The sequence below is a fragment of the Mercurialis annua genome, linkage group LG6, assembly GCF_937616625.2.
Source record: "Mercurialis annua linkage group LG6, ddMerAnnu1.2, whole genome shotgun sequence".
NCBI classification, from domain to species: Eukaryota; Viridiplantae; Streptophyta; class Magnoliopsida; order Malpighiales; family Euphorbiaceae; genus Mercurialis; species Mercurialis annua.
In genome coordinates this window covers 1,885,080-1,908,388 of record NC_065575.1, presented here as the reverse complement: position 1 = coordinate 1,908,388, position 23,309 = coordinate 1,885,080, and the positions used below count along the sequence as shown (strand labels likewise).

The 23,309-nt window shown below is 32.8% G+C and overlaps 2 protein-coding genes, 1 long non-coding RNA gene and 1 pseudogene across 3 annotated transcripts; 2 read left to right on the top strand and 2 right to left on the bottom strand.

Moving 5' to 3' along the window:
* Positions 1-3,220: 3,220 nt before the first annotated feature.
* Positions 3,221-5,594, top strand: LOC126686176 (scarecrow-like protein 14). The gene is made up of 2 exons (XM_050380215.2): positions 3,221-5,082; positions 5,194-5,594. Exons 1-2 carry the CDS (start codon positions 3,505-3,507, stop codon positions 5,374-5,376), a joined length of 1,761 nt encoding a protein of 586 aa, XP_050236172.1. The 5' UTR covers positions 3,221-3,504; the 3' UTR covers positions 5,377-5,594.
* Positions 5,595-10,997: 5,403 nt separating this feature from the next.
* Positions 10,998-11,726, bottom strand: LOC130015649 (uncharacterized). Its single transcript, XR_008790951.1, has 2 exons — positions 11,661-11,726; positions 10,998-11,345 (listed from the first exon to the last, which is right to left on the bottom strand). It is a non-coding gene; the product is annotated as an uncharacterized LOC130015649 (long non-coding RNA).
* Positions 11,727-11,728: 2 nt separating this feature from the next.
* Positions 11,729-16,069, bottom strand: LOC130015652 (scarecrow-like protein 14; annotated as a pseudogene).
* Positions 16,070-19,347: 3,278 nt separating this feature from the next.
* Positions 19,348-21,421, top strand: LOC130014725 (scarecrow-like protein 30). The gene is made up of 2 exons (XM_056106197.1): positions 19,348-21,002; positions 21,113-21,421. Exons 1-2 carry the CDS (start codon positions 19,422-19,424, stop codon positions 21,293-21,295), a joined length of 1,764 nt encoding a protein of 587 aa, XP_055962172.1. The 5' UTR covers positions 19,348-19,421; the 3' UTR covers positions 21,296-21,421.
* The last annotated feature ends 1,888 nt before the right edge of the window (positions 21,422-23,309 follow it).

Here is a 23,309-nt window from a genome sequence, read left to right as displayed (position 1 = left end):
GAATTTAAATTAATTATATATCCATCAAATATGTAAAAAACATTTATTAGAATTATTTAAATTTAGTAAAAAAAATAAATTAATTTTAATTAGCGTTAAATAAAAATATTATTTTTTAAATATATATGAATTTTATTATAATATAATTAATCATTTAATTTTAAAATTAGTTTTATTCACCAAAAAAATACCAAACCTATGCATTTTGTGTCAGTTATAGCCAAACTTTATTTAAATATTTCAGCTGTTATGGCAGCCAATTGCTTAGTTGGCGGTGACGTGGACGACACGGTGTCATAAAAACCGGTTCGATTCAAAAATGGCTAAAAAAAAAACAGAACATATAAGGTTCGGTTAAATCTGGTGATTTTTAAAGGTTTGTCTATAATTGACATTAGACGTATAGGTTTGTTATTTTTTTATGATTAAGCCTTTTTTATAATACTAGTTTCGCATTACGTGCTACGCACGTGGCTCGTAACGTGGCTCGTCAATTTATATTAATTAAATTTACTATAGCTATATTAATTTATTCTATTTATCGTCAATGTTATTTTAGTTAGAGTTTTTGATAGAAATAAAGACAATATTTCAATTGGTTAATTTAAAATTAATTAGATAAATATATTTTTAATTTAATAAATATATTTAATACATAGTTATTCGTAAGAGATTATAATTTTTTTATTTTTGATACAAATTATGAACTACTTTTATAAATAAATTATTATAGCAGTAATAGTAATATTTCTTATTAAATAAAATGATAATTTATTTTAAATAAATTAATAGTGTGATTTTGTAATTAATAAAAAAAAATTATTACATTTGAAAATAAAAATTTACAAACCAAATTATCGTTTCAAACAAAGTATTAGCATTGAGGGTTTCATGTCATAAAAATTTAATATTTCTATTTTTTTTTTGTTTTGCTATATTCATATTAGAATACTTGTTAGTTGCCGTAAATCCAAACACTTTGTAATTGACCAAAATTATTAAGCAACATTTTAGAGTCATGAAATGAGTTTATTTCTTCTTTTTAAGTATATATTTTAATTTTATAAATAAGAATTAAATGACAATAATAATTTAGGACTATTTAGTAAATATTCTCCCATTCATGTTTAGATATATAGTATAAAAATGTCATAAAATTAAGTTACAGTCAAGTTATAATTTTCATCTAGTTCTTTAATTAGCCATAAAATAAAAAAAAAGGAAAACATAAAAAAAATCATGCATGAGACTTCTATCGGTACTCAAAGAGTAAATATGGAGAATGAAAAAAGGCCACAGAATAAAAAAACATAAAAAAAAAAAATCATGTATGAGACTTCTATCCGTACTCAAAGAGTAAATATGGAGAATGAAAAAAGAAAAATAGAGAGAAAATCGTATATATAAATTTCATATGAAAATTGTATGTATATTTTTAATTTATAAATATTAAAAATATGTTATGGTTATATTAGGATTCTAAATTCTAATCTAAAACATATAACTAACTTAGGACTCTATTTATATGCTTTGGTTATAACAGAATGCTAATCGAGAACATAAAGCTATCATAGGATTTGTTGAACATGTTGAACAGTATTCATATTCAAACTATATATTAGAGTCCTATGATAGATTATACAAAATCCAAAACAAAATTAATATTTATATTTTGCATATATAAATTATTTATGTTCGCTACAATCTCCAAAAAGCTCATACCTAAGCCACCACAGATGATATTTCACTTTCCCGCAACACCATACCACCAACTTCAAATCCATAACTCAGTGCCCTCTATTGCTTCATGCTTGTCGTTAGCAACAAAATCATCAAAACATAATTAAGAATTAGGTCATTATTCAAGAATCAAATAGGTGGATTATATATAATATAATTTTATTCTAATTAGGATTCTAATTATAATAGATTTTTAGTGATAAATTAAATAAATAATTAGTTAATGACCATAAAACCTTTATTTAGTAATCAACTAAAAAGGATTATTCGGTAAATTTGCATGTCCCCCCCCATCCGTGCTTTTATATATAGTATAGATAAGAACTCATGAATAGTTGCAAATTATTAGTATCATATGAATTAATTAATTAATTAATTAATTATATATATATAGTTTGGTGAGAGGTTAAAAAGTTTGAAATTAAAAAGCGTTTTTGGAACAATACGTTATAGTGTTAAGAGTTTAAGTATTCCTTTTTAAAAAACATTAACCATTTTTAGACTATTTTAGACATTATGAACATATTTGAACATCCGTATAATTAATTCAAGGATATATATATTTTTTCTTTTATAAATAGAAAATTCATGGATTTTTAACTTGTTGTACAACTTTTTAAATTAGAGAGTGTGCTACTTTTAAATGCCAGAGGAGATATTTTAACTCACAAAGTAAGTAGCACAAATATAAATATGAAAAAATAAGACATTTAGATACATGCACATATGGAAAAATGTTATTATTATTTAAAATTTCTTGAGGTAAAAGTAAAATTTTGTGTCCAAAACGTAAAATGTCTAACATATTTTTAAAACGAAAAACGTTGATGGAATGAAATGTCTACGCTACTTACCTCTTCATTAATCAATTAATTGGACATCCGCAATCAAAGAAGAAACTTGATTAGATAATCATTTTTATAAAAGACAATAAACTAAATAAGTTCATGAATTTGGACAACATTAAGGAATCTGTACATAACAGAAACCCTAGAATTTTTGTGCGTTCACACCTTGAAACTTCCGGTCAGTCAATGACTTGGAGATCAAGATTCATAGAAAAACAATATTTTAAGTCGATGGTCAACATTGAAGCACATAGATCAGTGTAATCCACAACACTATCATGGGACCTCATTATGTTTTTTTTACATAAAAGCCAACGACATGTCGACGTGAGGTGGCGGCTCTGCCTTTTCTATCACGCTCCTAACTTCCTCGAACCTTCATTTTTATGCTCTTCACTTTCTTTTAAATAAGTGGCTTCTTCCAAGTGTTGATTAAAGCCTTCAATTCTTGATTCTTGAATCTTTAGTGTTTCTCTAAGTACTGCAAATTCTTGTTCCTCTTCTTGAATCTTGATTCTTAATTCTTAATTCTTGATTCTTGATTATTGTTTCTTGAATCTTGATTCTTGTTCCTTAAATCTTGAAAATCTTGATTCTTGATTATTGTTTCTTGAATCTTTTCTTGATTCTTGAATTTTGATAGTGTTTTGTCAAAGAACTGCAAATTCTTGTTCTTTTTCTTCTTGGTTAAATTATCAAAATTTCATTCATTCATATTTATCATCATTCTTGAATTCAAGATTCATTGTCTTGCTCAATTTCTTTATTTGTAGTAATATTTTTTTTGGGTTTCTATCAAGAATATTCTTGAATGGTCTAAGTTTTTTGATCATTTTCTCAAAAAAGTTTAATAAAGCTAAGCCATAAGTTTCTTATCTTGTCCAAATTTCTACATTTTCTCAATTTCTTGTTCATCATGGATGCCCTTCTCCAAGAATTTCCAAATTCCATGAATAATTTCAAATTTGACCACACTCCAATTTCTTACACTTCAAATAGACATTTTCTTAATGAATATGAACCCAATCATAATCATTTTCCTCAACCTGATCCAAATTATTTGAGCTCATATTCAGAAGAGCATGGTCCAAATGATAATGCAGTTCTAAAGTACATAAATGACATGCTCATGGAAGAAGATTTAGAGGGTAAAACTTGTATGTTAGAGGATTCTTTATCTCTTCAAGCTGCTGAAAAATCTTTTTATGATGTTCTTGGTCAAGAATACCCTCATCAAATCAGTAACTCAGTTGAAAATTCAAATTGGACTCAAAATCTTGATCTTTCCCCGGGAAAGAAAAATCATCACGAACGTGATTATTTAGAAGAAGAAGAGAGGAGTATTAAACAGTCTGCTTTTGGTCTTGCCGAGTCAGAACAGGACTCGGAAATGTTTGATAAGGTTCTGCTTTGTACTAGTAAAAATAGTGGGTCCGAGTCGTGTGCTCTGCAAACTCAGTCTCCTACCAAATCATCTAATGGTAGTAGAGGAATGAGAGGGAGAAGAAAGGGGAATAAGAAAGGATCGGAATCGGATGCGGTGGATATCGATTTGCCGACTTTGCTAACTCAGTGTGCGCAATCCGTGTCGATCAACGATCAACGGACTACTTACGAGCTACTTAAACAGATTCGGCAACATTCTTCGGCTTATGGAGATGGAAACCAAAGAGTAGCGCATTACTTCACGGATGCGCTTGAGACTCGTTTGGCTGGCGGAAGTATCCCGTCGTATTCGCCCGTTTTAAGCAGTAAAACTCCGGTTTCTGATATCCTGAAAGCTTATCAGGTTTATGTCAAGGCGTGTCCGTTTAAGAGAATGTCGCATTTCTTTGCGAATTGGACGATTTTCAAACTTGCAGAGAAAGCAACTAAGCTTCACATTATTGATTTTGGAGTTCTTTATGGTTTTCAATGGCCTTGCCTTATTCAGCGTTTATCAGAACGGCCTGGCGGACCTCCAAAGCTACGGATTACAGGAATTGAGCTTCCGCAGCCCGGTTTTCGCCCTGCAGAACGAGTCGAAGAGACAGGCCGACGATTACAAAGATACTGTGACAGATTCAATGTTCCTTTCGAGTATCATGCCGTGGCACAAAAATGGGAGACAATCAAGTATCAAAATCTTAAAATCGACAGGGACGAAATGACCGTAGTCAACTGTTTGTATCGGTTCAGGAATCTTCCTGACGACACAGTCGTAGCAGACAGTGCAAGAGATTCTGTTCTGAAACTGATAAGGAAAATCAAACCAAAGATATTTATCCATGGAGTCATCAACGGAACATATAACGCTCCATTTTTCGTCAGTCGGTTTCGAGAGGCGCTCTTCTATTACTCGTCATTGTTCGATATGTTTCAAGTGAATGCGGAACGGGAAAATGAGCAGAGAATGTTGTACGAGAAAGCTATTTTTGGTAGGGATATTATGAATGTGATCGCCTGCGAGGGAGCGGAGAGAGTTGAACGACCGGAAACATATAAACAATGGCAGGTTAGTATGAGCGGACCTACATAGAGCGTAATTGTTCACTTTATAAATTTAAATATATAGATAACATTATTAATATTAAAATTAATAACATAATTTTGTCTGTCATTGCAGGTTAGGAATATGAGAGGTGGATTCAGACAAATGGAATTAGATCAAGAGATTCTGAAGAGAGTTAGATCTACGGTGAGATCGGAGTATCATAAAGATTTCGTTGTCGATGAGAATGGACGGTGGATGTTGCAGGGATGGAAGGGCAGAGTGATCTCAGCCGTTTCAGTTTGGAAACCAGTGTAGTTATTTCTGTTTTCTAGTTATGCTTGTAGTTAGAATTTTTTTTTCTTATTTTGAAGTCCTTATAGTTTTTTCTTTTTTTTTGAATTCAAGTCCTTATAGTTAGAATTAGTAATCAGTGGATTATTATAATTAGGTATTCATTTTTGTTCTCAGAATTAGTCATGCTTTTGTACCTTGTAGTATCAATTTTTCAATTTATTTTTTTGGGATTATCATTATTTTTTTAGTCCGATAGCTATTACAATTGTAGAAATAAAAATAATTATGATGATCTGATATAATAAGGTGCTTATACTACTAAGCTATCAGATTTATATTTATTTGATTTATATTAAGGTGCTTATACACAAATTTATCTTTGTTCGATTTATATTTATAAAAATGAATTATCATAACAGTGTTATTGAAGTGGGAATCCCACATTGGTTGTGTGTGTGAATGAACATGTGTTTAAATATTAGTTGGGCACCTCCACTTGACACCAATTGGTTTTAAGATGGAATCTAACATGTTATCAGAGTCTTGTCCATTCACACAATTTGAATTTGGCCCAGCCCACGTAAGATGCGTGAGGGGGGATTGGTTGCTCGGCCTGGACACGCTACGCGTGAGGGGGAGTATTGAAGTGGGAATCCCACATTGGTTGTGTGTGTGAATGGACATGTGTTTAAATATCTCCACTTGACACCAATTGGTTTTAAGATGAAATCTAACAAGTGTAAATATAATCTTGATTATTAAAAAAAATCACAACATATAAATCTGAATGATCACAAAGATTGTTGAAATAAGTCTACAGCAAACAAGTTTAAATCATCACATAAAAGATGGATGAACCAAAAAAGTCAAAACAATTCATGTCTCCAAGAGTCGGAACAAGTGATTATGCGGAACAATATGATCTTGTCGAATTTTTAGAAAAATATCAAAACAATAAACTATTATCATATAAATTACCATCAAATGTTTTTAAAACACGCCAAACAATAAATGAAAATTCCATAACAAGATATTTTGTATATATATATGAAGAAAAGAAAGGCGATATGATTAAAAGCAGCAAATCACCGTTTCTCTACTCAAAGAGAAGGTTCATTTTGGAAGAAAATCTAGAAAAAGAGGAGTGGAGAGTTAACTGCCGGACAGTAAACTGCCAATATCATAGCCCAGAAACGCTTTCTCTTTCTGATTATCAATTTTTGTCGTCCTTTTTATCTTTTTATGTAGTTTCTCTTATCTTTTATGGTTTGTTTCTTTTTCAAATCCGAATTTTTTAATGCATATGTTTAATCATTGATATACTCCTAGCTGTTTTATTTAACAGTAAATGTATTATTAATATAATAAACGTTAAAGTACATCATTATAAAATATAAAAAATATTTTTAATTTAACAATCGATCTAATAGAAGAAACAAAATAAAAAATGAATTCAAATTGCGAGAAGATCTGTTACCATTTTGCACTTTTAAAACTTCAATTTTTTTTTTGAAATAAAAAGTTCTATTAATTAAAAGCTGATTGATCAGTCAGTACATAGAATTTGATAATCGAAGGGACATGCCCCAACCAATTAGATAAACTAAAATAGTCATATGCTACCACATGAGATTTTCTATCGTAATTAAAACAACATATATGCATCTCAATTAAACTAAAGTAGTCATGTGCTATCATTAGAAACCGACCAACCAGACACCATTTGAACATACCATCATCCCCAGCTTCAGCTCCTCCTGAAAAATCCAACCCTACTTCCTCCTCCTCCAACACGGACATACGCTCCTCCAGATTGATTCCTTGATGATCTCCAGCCATATTCAAAAATATTGAAAAAACTGAGAATAGATGAAAAAACCCTAACACCCACACCTGGTATTTATACGTGCATGAAATGAGAATTCACTAATAGGCTAAATAAAAACCAATCACATAACACCTCCAAGCCCACTAACCCGACAGAACTGCAAAACAAGCAAGAGACATCCAATTGAATAAAGGGATAATACTGAAACCCAGAGCACTCACGTCACTACTTGTCGCTCGAAAGCACAAGACTCACTACTTGTCGCTCGAAAGCACAAGACTAGATTAATGACCCATTTTGTATGTTACAATAAAATTAATATTTTTCCATTCAGCCACCCATTTCTTAATTTATCTTTATGTTGCAAGTTTGATTTGTGAGGGAATAGTTGAGTTTCAGTAACAAATAACAATAACGTGAGTGCATGATTTTACTAGGCCATTAAATAAAAAAAATAAAACAATAACTTTAGACATATTATTTTTAAATTGATGCGAGATTATTATAAGTATAGGTGCTATATATAATAAAAAAATTCAGTGAAAATTAATAAAAAATTATTTTTAATTTCAAATTGCATATATAAAATAAAATTTAAAAATAATTTCAATTAAAATAAAATCCAATTTATTGTTATTTACAATAGTTTATTTTAAACTAAGCTTTATATTTGATAGTTTAACTAATATTTAATATAAATATAACATATCATATAACTCAAGTGCTATAATTTCAATTTAAATGATTTTTTTTAATTTTTATAATAAATAATAACGAATAATAAAATATATTTGACGAGTTACATTACGAGCCACGTGTGAAACACATAAAGCGACACTAGTCAATTAAAGATATCCGATCAATATGAAAAATTATCCAAAATTATATACTAGTACCAGTATTGTACAATAAAAAAAACTAGATGGCAATACAATTTTTTTAATTGATTATCGCTTTTTCTGCATCATTCCACAACCACGACCACATTTGGAACCATTGTTCTAGCTTGACCGAGAAATACCTCGTCAAAAATCGTTGCGTCTTTTCTTATCGCCTCTTTCATTATAACTACTTCTTTCGAATTGATGATATTTCCCTTTGTTTGAGAATTCGTATTCGAATTCTGCTTGACTGAACATCCAACCGGACGATTCAATTGAGTTGATCAAATTTATACTTGGATCCAACCCCATCGTAGAAGTCGGATATGTCTGCCCAAGAACATCATAAAAAGATTTCTCAGCAGCTTTTAAAGCTAAAGAATCCTCCAACATGAAATGCTTACTCTCTAAATCTTCTTCTTCCATTAACACATCTCTTATATACTTAACAGCAACATCGGAGAAATCATTATCGTCCAACAAATCGAGTTGGTACGTCGAGCTTGCAGGTGTTGATGAATCCCAACTTGGAATCTTTTTATGATGGTCTTGGCCAGAAATATCTAAAGAATCCGTCAACATGAAATTCTCATTCGGTAACTTCAAAACAACATTGGAGAAAACATTACTCTCCCGAAAATCGAGTTGGTACGTTGAGCTTAAACATGTTAAGGAATCGCAACTCGAAGTCTTTTTGTGATGTTCTTGGCTAGAAATATCTAAAAAATCCTCCAACATGAAATTCTTACTCTCTAAATCTTCTTCTTCCATTAACACATCTCTTATATACTTCAAAACAACATTACTGTCCGAAAAGTCGAGTTCATACGTCGAGTTTGAAGATGTTGATGAATCGCAACTTGAAGTATTTGAATTAGATATATGCAATGTAATTGGATCCAATTTACTAGCTTCATCTAACCCTCTTTTAAACTGCAAGAAAGAATCTGAATCAGTATCATTGATTTACGGATTAATTGATTCATTAATGCATGAATTATTTTCAAACAATATATCATTTAAGTCGAACAATAAATCGTTCGGCTTAAAATAATTTATCATTCGCATCAATTTATTATATAATTCATTAAATATCAATTAAAGGATGAAAGTAGTAATAAAATTATTAAAAAAATTATATACTCATTTTCATATAAACTTTTAATTAATTAATATATAAATGAAATTTATTTTATTTAATTTTCAAAAAATTGTAACACAGTAAGCAAATATTAAAAACAAAAACTAAAAATCTAAAAATTATACACATAAATCTAAAAATTCATTAAAAGAAAAATGAGTGCAACTTAAAATAAATTCAAAATTGACTATTTATAAATTTAAAACTGGAACTACTTAACTAAGGTTTAAAATGGTTGTTAAAATTCAGGCGAACCTGCTGAAACTTGATAATATTGGCTCCGAAGACTCCATCATCAGCTATAATATCTTTAGCGAGAGAATAATTAGTCGCCGTTGCCGGAGATAAGGGAAGAACACTTAAAGGATATACGAACGGAGAGGTAATACTAGGCGAAGAATAGTAATAGTGAGAAGAAGACTGAGTGTCGGAATAATATGGCAGCGATGAGGGAGGTGACGGCGTTGACGACGGCGAAGAGAATACAGAGCCGTAGACGGCGGAGGGAAATAAAAATGGACAAAAATCATGCTCTTTTTTTGCCATTCGAGAATACCTTAGGCAGAATATGATCAAAATTGAATTGAGATTAGCTAGCTGATTAAGGTCAACACGTTAATTTTTCGTTAACTAAATATTGAAACTTTGTAATTTTATTAATTATAATCAACGACGAGTGCAATGACGAATAAATAAGTTTGGACAAAGGATCAATTCACCCACTTAATTTGACACAAAATATCAAGGGTTAATTACTTAAAAAAATCCCACCTTGAATATTTTTTTCGTTTATACCCTCACCTTGTAAAAAAGTCATTTGTACCCAATTTTGGGTTTTTATGTTTCATCTCTACCCAAAAGTACTAAAATTTCCTCTTTTCACTTGAAAAAAAATTTAAAATAATCCTTTAATTTATGTTTATATACTAATTAGACGTATGATATAACCTTTTATTTAATTGTTTTTACTTTTTTCATCGTTTAATTCATTAAATTATCAATTATATTTATGTATTGGGTAGAGATGAAACCTAAAAACTCAAAATTGGGTACAAATAACTTTTTTACAAGGTCAGGGTATAAACGAAAAAAAAATGCAAGGTGGATTTTTTTTTAAGGAATTAAGCCAAATATCAAAGGAAAGATATTATTTCTAGAGGAATCTATAGAAAAAAAACCCACAACTTTTTCATTTTGTATCATTATCACCCTTCTGCGAGAGAATGTATTTGACACTAAAAAAAATGGAACTAATTTAAAATCTTAATGAAAATCCCCTAGTTAAAACCTTAATTAAACCCAAATCAAATCCTAACTAAAATTTAATTAAAATTCTAATTAAAATCTATATTATTCAACCCACTGTAGAATTGTTCCTCGACATCTGCTTGCTGTAATTAACTAGTATAATAATAACATAAAAAAAGTCTATGTAATTTTTATTTTTTTTAATTTTGTATAACATATAAAATAATTAAATTTGAATTTATATAATAAAAAAATCATAAAATGGTAAAATAAAACAAATCAGAATAGCTAAACTTGTTAATTATCAGTATTAATACTGATAAATTAACCAGCACTAAACTTATGTAAAACAATACAGCACTAAACTGCTTAATTATCCTTTTAATAGAAAGGAGGTCGGCATGAGTGGCAGCCTCATGTAAGCAGGAAATTTGTGAACCCATTTTATTGCAAAATGAACCATACACCTAATTTATTAACAGGCGAAGATAAAAAAATAAATAAAATAAATTTCGACTAAATATTTTCATGTTCATATATAACATATTGTCACCTACTTATTTGATACACCAGACAAAAACATAACATTCAACTTCAGAAGCATTTACATACAAAATCAACTAATGATCAGAAAACAAATCCCATAATTTGATTACAACAATCCCTAAAAAAAGCAAAATAACTACTATATATTATTATTAGTTTACATTACGGGACCTGTACATACATGGTTCTAGCTTGTTCCGAAACTCACTACTGCTAGCTCCGAAAGAAAATCTATATCCATGACATCAGTATTAAAGGAACTTCTTACAATGACAGAGTAGCGTTGCAACCATCAAATCCTCAATCCTCCATGAGATTTGCCGCTGAGAAGCATCTAATACTGTATCTGAAAAATACAAAAGCACGGTTTCCCTATGTGCCGAGTAATTTTCAGTCGAACATATGTTATGTGCACCGAAATTTTTCAATTCCTACATTTAGGATTTCATTTCCGTCTTTGTTTATGAAACTCCAAAACTATGTATATAACAAAGATTCTTGTAAAAAATATTGTTTCATTCCTTTTTTTGTTTTGGTATTTTTCGGTTTAATAGTTTTTCTTTTCCATTCTAGATAGGTTATGTGATTACATATATGCATACCAATTTATTCCAATGAAAGAAATGAAAAAAGTACATTGAAACTTGAAAGCAATTGATACCTTTTGTTCAATCTGTGGTTATCCATAGGAAACTATTCTATGTTCCGATTTACGAGATGCCCTCCAGGACGCCTATGCAAGCACCCACACGAGGAACCGTGTACAATTCGACCCTTCCATCCCAGCAACATCCAACTGTTGTCTTCATCTAGTACAAAATCCTTATTGTAGCATTTCAACTTTCCCCTCCAGTTTTCCTTAGTCTCCTGGTCTAGTGGAAGCTGCTTAAACCCAGCCCTTGTAGTCCAGACCTGCCACTCAACCCTTTCAACGCCCTCACAAGCCACGACATCAATGGCCTCTCGCCCATACATCTCATTCTCTAACATCATTCTTCCTTCATCATCACGAGGTAAAGTAGAATCAAACATTGACGAGAAGTGGTAAAGCGCCTCCCTAAACCTCGTAAAGAAGAACGGAGCATTGTAGGATCCGTTAATGATAGAATGAACGGAAATATTGGGTTTTATCTTCCGAATCAATTCAAGAACCGCATCCCTTGGGCAGTCCACTTCAACTGTCTTATTTAGGTTCTTAAACCTACCCATACAATTCACAGCAAGCACCTCGTCGATCGGTTCTAATCTTAAGATCCTCAATCGGTATGCTTTCCCAGTTCTGAGAAGCAATTGGATTGTACTCAAATGGAACATGAAACCTTCACAATACCTTGCTAACCGACGTCATGTCTCCTCAATTCTTTCCGTTGGCTGGAATCCATGCTGGGGCAGCTCTATCCCGGTAATGCGTAGCTTGGGAGGCCATCCTTCCCGCATGGAGAGATGCTGGATAAGAATTGGCCACTGAAAACCATAAAGAACGCCAAAATCGATAATATGAAGAATGTAATACCCCAAATATTTTAGGATAATTAAGTCGTGCCACGTGTCGTAAATTCCGATGAATTAAGTTAAGAAGGATTTAATTTAATAATATCGGGAATTTAGAATAATTTTTATAGAGCGGATTAGCGAGATTAAAGGAAAAGGCTTAGAAAATTAATATAAAATAAAATATAAATCCCGTGACGGAAATTATTTTGCCAAAGTTCGCGAAATATTTTATGGTATCTATGGTAAAAGTTTCAAGTCAATCGAAGACTGTTTAAAATTTGAACGCGGATGCGTTTTGGACTAAATTGCAACTTTTGAAAAGTTCAAGGACTAAAATGTAAATTAGCCAATTAAGCCTCGAGAATAGCGATTAAAAGATCATTGATGGAAAATAATAATTTTGGAATCGTATTATTTATTTGTATATAAATAATACGTACGTAATTGAGTTAAAGTAAATAATTAATCGTTAAGTTAAAATAGAAAGTTTTAAAGAGAATTGGTTTAAATTAAAGAGATGAAGGATTGTAATAGAACATTAGCCAATATATATATATATATATATATATATATATATATATATATATATATATATATATATATATATATATATATAAAGATGAGGAAGGGATGCTCCAGAACCCTCATTACCATCATCAGCTCCATTTTTCATTCCTTCGTCAATTTCTTACGCTTCTGTCGCTCGATCTCCGTTTCTCGTCCGTTTCTGACGTTCTATAACTCGAAACGATCGTATTCCAGTGGCGAATCACGGTAAGCTTGACGTTTTATCGTTTTGGATGGATAAATTTCTCGATATATCGAGTTAAAATTTTAGGCCACGGAACGATTTTATTGTTTTAACGGTTTTAGAATCGAATATGGATGTTTTGAGTCTAGATATAGCGTTTTTGATGTGTTTAGATGTCGTTTATGCAAAAATAGGCGTATAGCACGTCGAAAATCCCCGGAAAACGGATTCCGGGGGCCGTGCACCATCATGTGGTGCACGAACGTGCACCAACATGTGGTGCACGACCGTGCACCAACATGTGGTGCACGACCGTGCACCTAGGTGCACGAACGTGCACTACCAGGAGGTGCACGAACGTGCACTTGGCCCTTTTACCCCATTTGTTCCGTTTTGAGACCCCGTTTCGTATTCGCGTATCGAGGTTGAAATCGATTGATTATCGATTGATTGAATCGTTAACCTAATGAGGTTAAACGCGAGTTAAGTTAGAAAAGAGATACGAATCGTAAACGAGTTAGAAACCGTTTATCGGAGTGTACGCGTGAGAAACACGACGGTTAATGAGTGTAGCGTGTCGTGTCCGAGTCTAGAGTCAATCTTAAAATAGGATTCTAATATGAGTCCACTGTTTTAAATTGTTTTAGATCCGGCGAGTCAAGAAGCAGCTGAACCAGGAGCTTGTGAAGCTTAACAAGTTTTGTTTAACGTGACGTTTTTGGATACAAGCGGTCACTGTGAGTTTATATAACTTACTTTTAAAGTATTTACATAAGCAAATATCTATTATTGCTTTAGATTTGATTTGAGTATTTGCAATGAGAATTCTTTATATGAATTGCATACTTGATTGATTTGAAATCGGTATTGATCCGATGGAACGTGCTACCTATTGGGCGACAATAGGACTGTGTGATCACCAGTTTTGATTTGATACAGCTGTAATTATGATTATGAATGTGAATTTCGAAGTTGGACAATGGATTCAATACGAGTGAGCATTCGGTTACGGTGTAACCTGGAGTCCCCGTATCTAGTGAGTTGGACTCACAATTTGGGATTAAACGATTTGTCGCGATCGATGTGGTAGAGTGTGAACACTCCCGGATCGGACCATTGGAATCAATTTGATTTGATTATATATATATGATTGATATGTTCGAGAATTAGGGTTTCAAGCGGATCTTATACTTGGCTGCATATGATTTGAATACTATTGCATTATTTTATGTTTTATTTTAATACTTATTAGTAAATGTATGAACTCACTCAGTATATTCCCATATACTGACCCCTCACAGTCTTTCCTTTAAGGTGAAAGCATTTTAAAGGATGGATTTCCATTTCTTGTTCCGGAAGTTTACAGTAGTTGAAGTATGTGTCAAAGGATGTATCACTTCATAGCGTTGCAGTAGTCCATAGATGTCTGTTGTGCCTATTGTTGAAATCAAACGGTATATATATAATTAATTTTATAGAATGCTGTTTTCTTCCGTTTGATTTCTTTAACCAATTGCCATGAATGGAATTGGTCACGATTATGACTAGAAACAGGGCAGTGCTGGATATGGGATATCGCTCGGTAAGACCCTGGTTTCTAAGAATTATTTGTAATGGTTTCGGAAAGTAATTCAGATATTTTGATATGTATAATGGTAATGTTTAAAAAGATTTTCTGAAAACGTTTTATATAGAATAATATATTTAATTTGCAAAAAATTCATAGTGGTTTTAGGCTTGATACGGGTTCCAGAGCTACCACTCCCGTTCCCTAGCGCCGGTCTCGGCTCAATAATTTGGGTTGTGACAAAAGAGTTTTTGACTTTTCAACTGCTTACAAAATCATTTTATTTGCAAAGATAATTGAAAGCTTCTTAAAAGGGAAGCAATGTAGATGAGTTCTGTAAGCATTCAGTATATCAGCAGCGGTAGTCCTCTTTGAAGCAAGACTGGTATAAAGATTTGGCAATCCAGCGTCACTGCCAACCAAACGTGCCTGGAGACCGTTCGCAAAGCAATGAGCTAGTCTCTAAGACACGTCACCTTTAGGGGATGAATGCTGTCGAATCTGCTTCAGAAGCTCTTTAGCCGTTTGAAGTCATTCCCTGAGAAAGCTTGTGCACAAAGAATCAGAAGGCTTCCCAAATCCACTGTTTCCTCATACCTTTTTGGTTTTATAGCGCGTGCCTTTCCACCAGCTGATCCATATGATTGCTCATTTGCCTGTGAGGTGTTATCCTGCCGCACTCGAGTTCCACAACGCCATTCTGTAATATCCTTGAGACCAAACCAAAGCAATACCTTATCAAATAACTCTGAAAGTTCTTCACTTTTGTCCCCATATACTGCTGGCTTCTTATTACTCCTCCCTTGTTCTGAATCCAAATCACCTTGATTGTTCTTTTTCCTGTCCATTAGCCCATCATCAGGTGAGATAGCCCGCTCAACTTTTTCGTCCTTCACTGTCAGCAATTTAGTCCCTTCCTTTGGCCCATTGGCGAGCAAGTTTCTCTCTAAATCAATAACTAGTTGACTGTCTCTAGTAAGGAATTTTCAAGCTTCCTCTAACCCTCTCTTAAACTGCAAGATAGAATCTGAATCAGTAAACATATTTGCACCATCTCACTCGCACAAGTACCCACAATACCATTGTTACTATTCTATTCGGCTACACATTAGAAGGATTCACAAAGAATTTTGCACTACTATTTATGCGAGGAAGGATCTTGCTCACCAAGAACATCATCCAATGACTTCTCAGTAACTTTTAGAGTCAGGGGGATCATAAAACATAGGGGATACAAGAAATTAAATAACAATGGCATGTAGCATATTTTTAGTACTTTTTACTAGTTTGCTAGCTAATGAAAACCGGTTTAAATTTGCTAATTTAAATTTTATATTTGCAAATATACTAGTTTCATATTGTCATTTTTTTCCTTCTAATATGACAGTAAAACTAAAGCAAATATGGAGTCTACATTTATCCATCTATTTAATATATAGAAGTGTAATGTTTTCACATATCACCATAATTTTTTGTTCTAAATCTGAATCATCTCAAGTGTGATTTTCCCTGCCCCTAGGCCCATCATCAGGTGAGATCGACCTCTCAACATTTTCCTCCTTCACTGCCAAGAGAGTCTCTTCCTTTGGCTCATTGGCAAAGGAGTTGCTCTCTAAATCAATAACTAGTTGATTGGCTTTAGGAATGAATTTACGAGCTTCCTCTAGCCCTCTCTTGAACTGCACGATAGATTCTAAATCAGTATACATATTTTGCACCATATGCTCCATATATGTCCGTCCATGGCCTGAATAACAGGATAATTTCAAGTAGAAAAATAAGAGTTAAGCTGAACAACCAGGAAGTAGGAATGGAAATCCAAACCAAATACATAAATTTTAGACTTGGCTCCTTCAAATTTTACTGTTTTGAACCAAGTTAATCTCCGCCTTTCGTGAATTTTGCGATTAAGCACATAATTAAAAGTATGACAAACCACATCCCAAAATTTTCAAACTTTTCATCTTATAGCTCATTGCCGCTTTAGGCGTTCTTTCCGGGTAAAAAACGATCTTGTTTTGTCCACTTTAAATAACTAAAACGTCATTGGATAAAGTATCGGCGAGTGATTCCACGGATGAGCACATCCACGGCGAGTGGTAAGACCCGCTTCCATGAAATGGTTGATGTGCTCATCTGTGTAATTACTCGCCGATACACCAATAATAGAACTACCACATCCCAAGCGACGAAGTTCCTCAGTTGCCTGCAGCAAACATATAGACTCGTTACGAGTTGACTCGTCCGGAAAATACAGTCATTTAAACAAGAACAAGAACAAAAATGAATACCTCGAAGCCATTCATCTCGGGCATCTGAAAGTCCATCAGAATGACGTGATACCCGCCGCCTGCCTCGTACATCCTCGCGGCCTCTTCTCCGTTCGAGGCCATATCAACATTCTTCACTCCCATACTCTTCAGGAGCTTTGCTTGGACCTCTCGAGAGGTGTTATCGTCATCCACCACCAAAGCCACCAAAGCATCCATCTTATTTTAGCCTCAAAAAGTAAATCTGATTTGCAAAGGGAATGAGATGAGGAGAACTCACGGGCAAATTATACACAAAGATTTACACAAAAATAGCGATCGCACTCACCTTTGATTTTTATCTTCATTTTGGAAACAATCAGAAAATCCGGCTGTCTGAGCTAAATTGGGTCTTTGTTGAACCAACTTCTCTTCATGCGTTGATTACTTGATTAGGTTAAAAAGGAACAGATTTTATTACTGGCACCTATTAATATCATTCACGTGGGTCAAGGACTAACCCATTCACGTGGGTCAGTTGAGGACTAACCCATTCACGTGGGTCAGTCCTACGTGAATCTTTTACTTTTTGTTTTTGAAAAAATTAGAAAAAAATACTCCATTTTGTAAAATAATATGATTTCCTACCTTAATAAGGAAAAGATCGAGAAAATACCTCACCCTTTTAAGACAATTATTTTTTTTACTATAATACATATTTATATTATAATTATACCTATTTGTATTATTATTTTACTCTAACTAAATTTCTTTTACTCTAATCATATTACCACCTGTTTTTTTTTTGTTTTTTTTCTGTCTCCTTCTCTCTTTCCCTTTCTCTCTTTTTTCTTCTTATTTTTCCTTTTCTTCTCCGTTCGCCATTTTCTTCTTCTTTATTTCTTCTCTATTTTTACTTTTTTCTTCTTCATCGTTCTTTTATCGCTCTGCTGTTGTTCCGCCATCGTTTCGTCGTCATTCCGCCGTTCTTTCATGTTTGATTTTAGCGATTTTTTTTTAATTCGTGGTGATTAATACAATCTATGTTAACTTTCAGATCTAAATAAATTACTCTTTGATTGTTTTCAATTTTAGTTCTAAAAATCTGCATGAAAAACGATTTTATGATGAAAAAAATGATTTTCTGCAAACAAAACAGCATCTGATTATCATATGAGTATCACTGCATTATCATCACATTATCATACCACAGTAGAAAAAAATAATTTTTTAATAAAAAAAAAATCCTCTGATTATCATATGAATGTAGTTAACTAACATTGCGGGAAAAACAAATTCTGCATAAAATAATGTTTGATTATCATATCATTATCATAATATTATCATATATCGTTATCATGACATTATCATATGATACCGAGATGATGATATTTATTGTATCAAGATGATAATGTTATGATAATATCTATGATTATGTTATGATAAAACAGTATCTGATTATAATGTCAGTATCAGTATATTATCATGTTGTTATCATAACACTGCAGTAAAATAACTAGATGATAATGAAATATGATAAAGTTATGATAATTGGATGATAACGTACACAAAAGTATAATTACATAAGGATTTATGATAACCAGATGATAACGGAGTAAAATCATAAATATTTTTAAATACAGAGTAAAAACATAAATCTGAAAAAATCGTGAGGTATTTCTGCAACTTTTCCGTGTTAAGGTAAAATGTGCAAATATTTTCATTTTTGGAGTAAATACCTAAATTTTTCTTTATTTTTTTAAAGGATTGGGATTCTCTCAAGTTCAAATGAACTTGAGGGGGTTATGTTCACGATCTACACCGTTCATTGTACAATGAACGGTGTAGATTAATTTGATTAAAATTGTACTTTTTTGATCTACACCGTTTATTTTACAATGAATGGTGTAGATCGTAAACATGACCCCCTCAAGTTCAAAATGAACTTGAGAGAATCCCAATCCTTTTTTAAAAGACAAAATACATGTATTTAAAAGGGAGTTCATCAAAGAAAGAGAAAATGTCCTGGGAACACTCTCTCTCACACACACTCTTAGACTTAATCATGGGCCGGATCAAACAAGACATGATCATGGGCCAAATCCAAACCAATTTCATAATTTTATGACTTATTTAGCATCATTCTTGCATTCAAGAATCTTGGTTTTTCTCAATTTCTTTATTTGTAGCAATACTTTTTTGGGTTTTTTTTCAAGAATATTCTTGATTTCCCATTAGTTTATAGGGTTTTTTTAATGGTCTAAAAATTTTGATCCAATTTTTTCAAAAAATTCAATAAACCTAAGCCATAAGTTTCTTATCTTGTCCAAATTTCTACTTTTTCTCAATTTATTGTTCATCATGGATGCCCTTCTCCAAGAATTTCCAAATTCGATGAATAACTTCAAATTTGACCACACTCCAATTTCTTACACTTCAAATATACATTTTCTTAATGAATATGAATCCAATCATAATCATTTTCCTCAACCTGATCCAAATTATTTGAGCTCATCATATTCAGAAGAGCATGGTCCAAATGACAATGCAGTTCTAAAGTACATAAATGACATGCTCATGGAAGAAGATTTAGAGGGTAAAACTTGTATGTTAGAGGATTCTTTATCTCTTCAAGCTGCTGAAAAATCTTTTTATGATGTTCTTGGTCAAGAATACCCTCATCAAATCAGTAACTCAGTTGAAAATTCAAATTGGACTCAAAATCTTGATCTTTCCCCCGGAAAGAAAAATCATCACGAACGTGATTATTTAGAAGAAGAAGAGAGGAGTATTAAACAGTCTGCTTTTGGTCTTGCCGAGTCAGAACAGGACTCGGAAATGTTTGATAAGGTTCTGCTGTGTACTAGTAATAAAAGTGGGTCCGAGTCGTGTGCTCTGCAAACTCAGTCTCCGACCAAATCATCTAATGGTAGTAGGGGAATGAGAGGGAGAAGAAAAGGGAATAAGAAAGGATCGGAGTCTGATGCGGTGGATATCGATTTGCCGACTCTGCTGACTCAGTGTGCGCAATCCGTGTCGATCAACGATCAACGGACTACTTACGAGCTACTTAAACAGATTCGGCAACATTCTTCGGCTTATGGAGATGGAAACCAAAGAGTAGCGCATTACTTCGCGGATGCGCTTGAGACTCGTTTGGCTGGCGGAAGTATCCCGTCGTATTCGCCCGTTTTAAGCAGCAAAACTCCGGTTTCTGATATCCTGAAAGCTTATCAGGTGTACGTCAAGGCGTGTCCGTTTAAGAGAATGTTGCATTTCTTTGCGAATCGGACCATTTTCAAACTTGCCGAGAAGGCAACTAAGCTTCACATTATTGATTTTGGGGTTCTTTATGGTTTTCAATGGCCTTGCCTTATCCAGCGTCTATCAGAACGGCCTGGCGGACCTCCGAAGCTACGGATTACAGGAATTGAGCTTCCTCAACCAGGTTTTCGCCCTGCAGAACGAGTCGAAGAGACAGGCCGGAGATTACAAAGATATTGTGACAGATTCAATGTTCCTTTTGAGTATCACGCCGTGGCACAAAATTTGGAGACGATCAAGTATCAAAATCTCAAAATCAACAGGGACGAAATGACCGTTGTCAACTGTTTGTATCGGTTCAGGAATCTTCCTGATGATACAGTTGTTGCAGACAGTGCAAGAGATTCTGTTCTGAAACTGATAAGAAAAATCAAACCAAAGATATTTATCCACGGAGTCATCAACGGAATGTATAATGCTCCATTCTTCGTCATTCGGTTTCGAGAGGCGCTCTTCTATTACTCGTCGTTGTTCGATATGTTTCAAGTGAATGCGGAACGGGAAGATGAACAGAGAATGTTGTACGAGAAAGCGATTTTCGGTAGGGACATTATGAATGTGATAGCGTGCGAGGGAGCGGAGAGAGTTGAACGACCGGAAACATATAAACAATGGCAGGTTAGTATGAGCGGACCTACATAGAGCGTAATTGTTCACTTTATAATTTAAATTTATTGATAACATTATTAATATTGAAATTAATAACATAATTTTGTCTGTCATTGCAGGTTAGGAATATGAGAGGTGGATTCAGACAAATGGAATTAGATCAAGAGATTCTGAAGAGAGTTAGATCTACGGTGAGATCGGAGTATCATAAGGATTTCGCTGTCGATGAGAATGGACGGTGGATGTTGCAGGGATGGAAGGGCAGAGTGATCTCAGCCGTTTCAGTTTGGAAACCAGTGTAGTTATTTCTGTTTTCTAGTTATGCTTGTAGTTATAATTTTTTTTCTTATTTTGAAGTCCTTATAATTAGAATTAGTAATCAGTGGATTACTATAATTAAGTATTTACTTTTGTAGTATCAATCTTTCAATTTATTTTTTTGGGATTATCATTATTGTTTTAATCCGATAGCAATTACAATTGCAGAAATAAAAATAATTACGATGATCTGATATAAAAATAGTTATACTACTAACATGCACAAATATATCTTTGTTCAGTTAATATTTATAAAAATGAATTATTCTAACAGTGTAAATAAGATAATCTTGATTGTTAAAAACAATCGGAACGTATAAACCTGAATCATCACAAAGATTGTTGAAATCGTACAAATTTACAGCAAACAAGTTTAAATCATCACATAAGATATGAATGAACCAAAAAAATCAAAACAATTCATTTCTTCAAGAGTCGGAACAAGTGATTGCGCAGAACAATATGATTTTGTCGAATTTTAGAAAAATGTAAAAACACACCAAAAAATAAATAAAAACTCCATAATAAAATATTTTATATATATATACACACACACACACACACACGAAGAAAAAAACGGCAGATCACCATCTCTCTTCTCAAGGAGAAGGTTGATTTTGGAAGAAAATCTAGAAAAAGGGGAGTGGAGAGTTAATTGTCCTATAAAAAACTGCCAAGATCATGATTTCAATTCCTCTCGAAAACGCTTCCCCTTCCTAATTATCAATTTTTGTCGTCCTTTTAAACTTTTTGTGTAGTTTTTTTTATCTTTTATAGTCTGTTTCTTCTTCAGATCCGAATCTTTTAATGCACATGTTTAATCATTAATATACTCCTAGGCCCTAGCTGTTTTATTTAACAATAAATATATTATTAATGTAATAAACAGGATAACAAAAAAATGAAAATTCAGAAAAATGACTTCAAATTGCGAGAATTCTCTGTTACCATTTTGCACTTTTGAAACTTCAATTTATAGCTTGTTTTGCTGCAAATATATTTTCACGATGTTATGTAATTTGCTAATTTGTCAATTTGAAGTAGAGACTATCAGTGAGCACACATCTTACACATGCATATATGGTGCAAATATCTTACACATATCATATTTATTCAAATTCAACATTGCAAAAAATGGCTGACAGCAAATAAGTTTCCGAAATTCTTGATTATTGGATTATTATGAATTTCTTTAAAACATCTTCCCATTCATCATTTAGAGGAAAATCCATCTTGAAAAGATTCAATTCAGCTGACAATTTATAGAGATATATTCCAGGAAAAAGAAATGTAAAAATTGACTCTTGAGAGCTTAAAATGTAACGATAAATAGCTTATAACAAACAAGTTGTAGTGCATTACAAGAAAGCAGAAAATGGTAAGTCTTGAGGTTAGGCTCCAAACTAATTCTTAATGAATCCAACTGATTACTACGAGCAATTCCGCTCTGCAGTTTAAAATTTTATGGTCACCCTGATGTTTTTACCTGAAGAAGCACAATATTTAATTCACCTCCAAGTATAGCATTCACAGATCCAATGAAAAACAGGATTTAAATTTGTTGATTTGAATTGCTAATTTAGATTTTATATATGCAGTGAACTATTTTCACTTGATACCATCATTGTTTTTTCAGTTTGATAACGAAACTTGAGCATATACGGAGTCTACTTTAATCTATTTAATATAATCAAGTGAACTATTCACACATTACCATCATTTTTTGATCTGAATCATCCAGATTGTGAATTTTCCCGCCCCTAAGCCCATCATCAGGTAAGATTAGCCTGTCAACTTTTCCTTCCTTCACTGCCAACAATGGAGTCTCTTCCTTTGGCCAATCGAAAAACGAGTTGCTCTCTAAATCAACAACCGGTTGACTGTCTCTAGGAAGGAATTTACTAGCTTCCTCTAAAATTTTCTTAATCAGCAATATAGAATCTGACTCGATAAACATATTTTGCACGGAATTTCTGGCAGAAGTACACACAGTGTCAT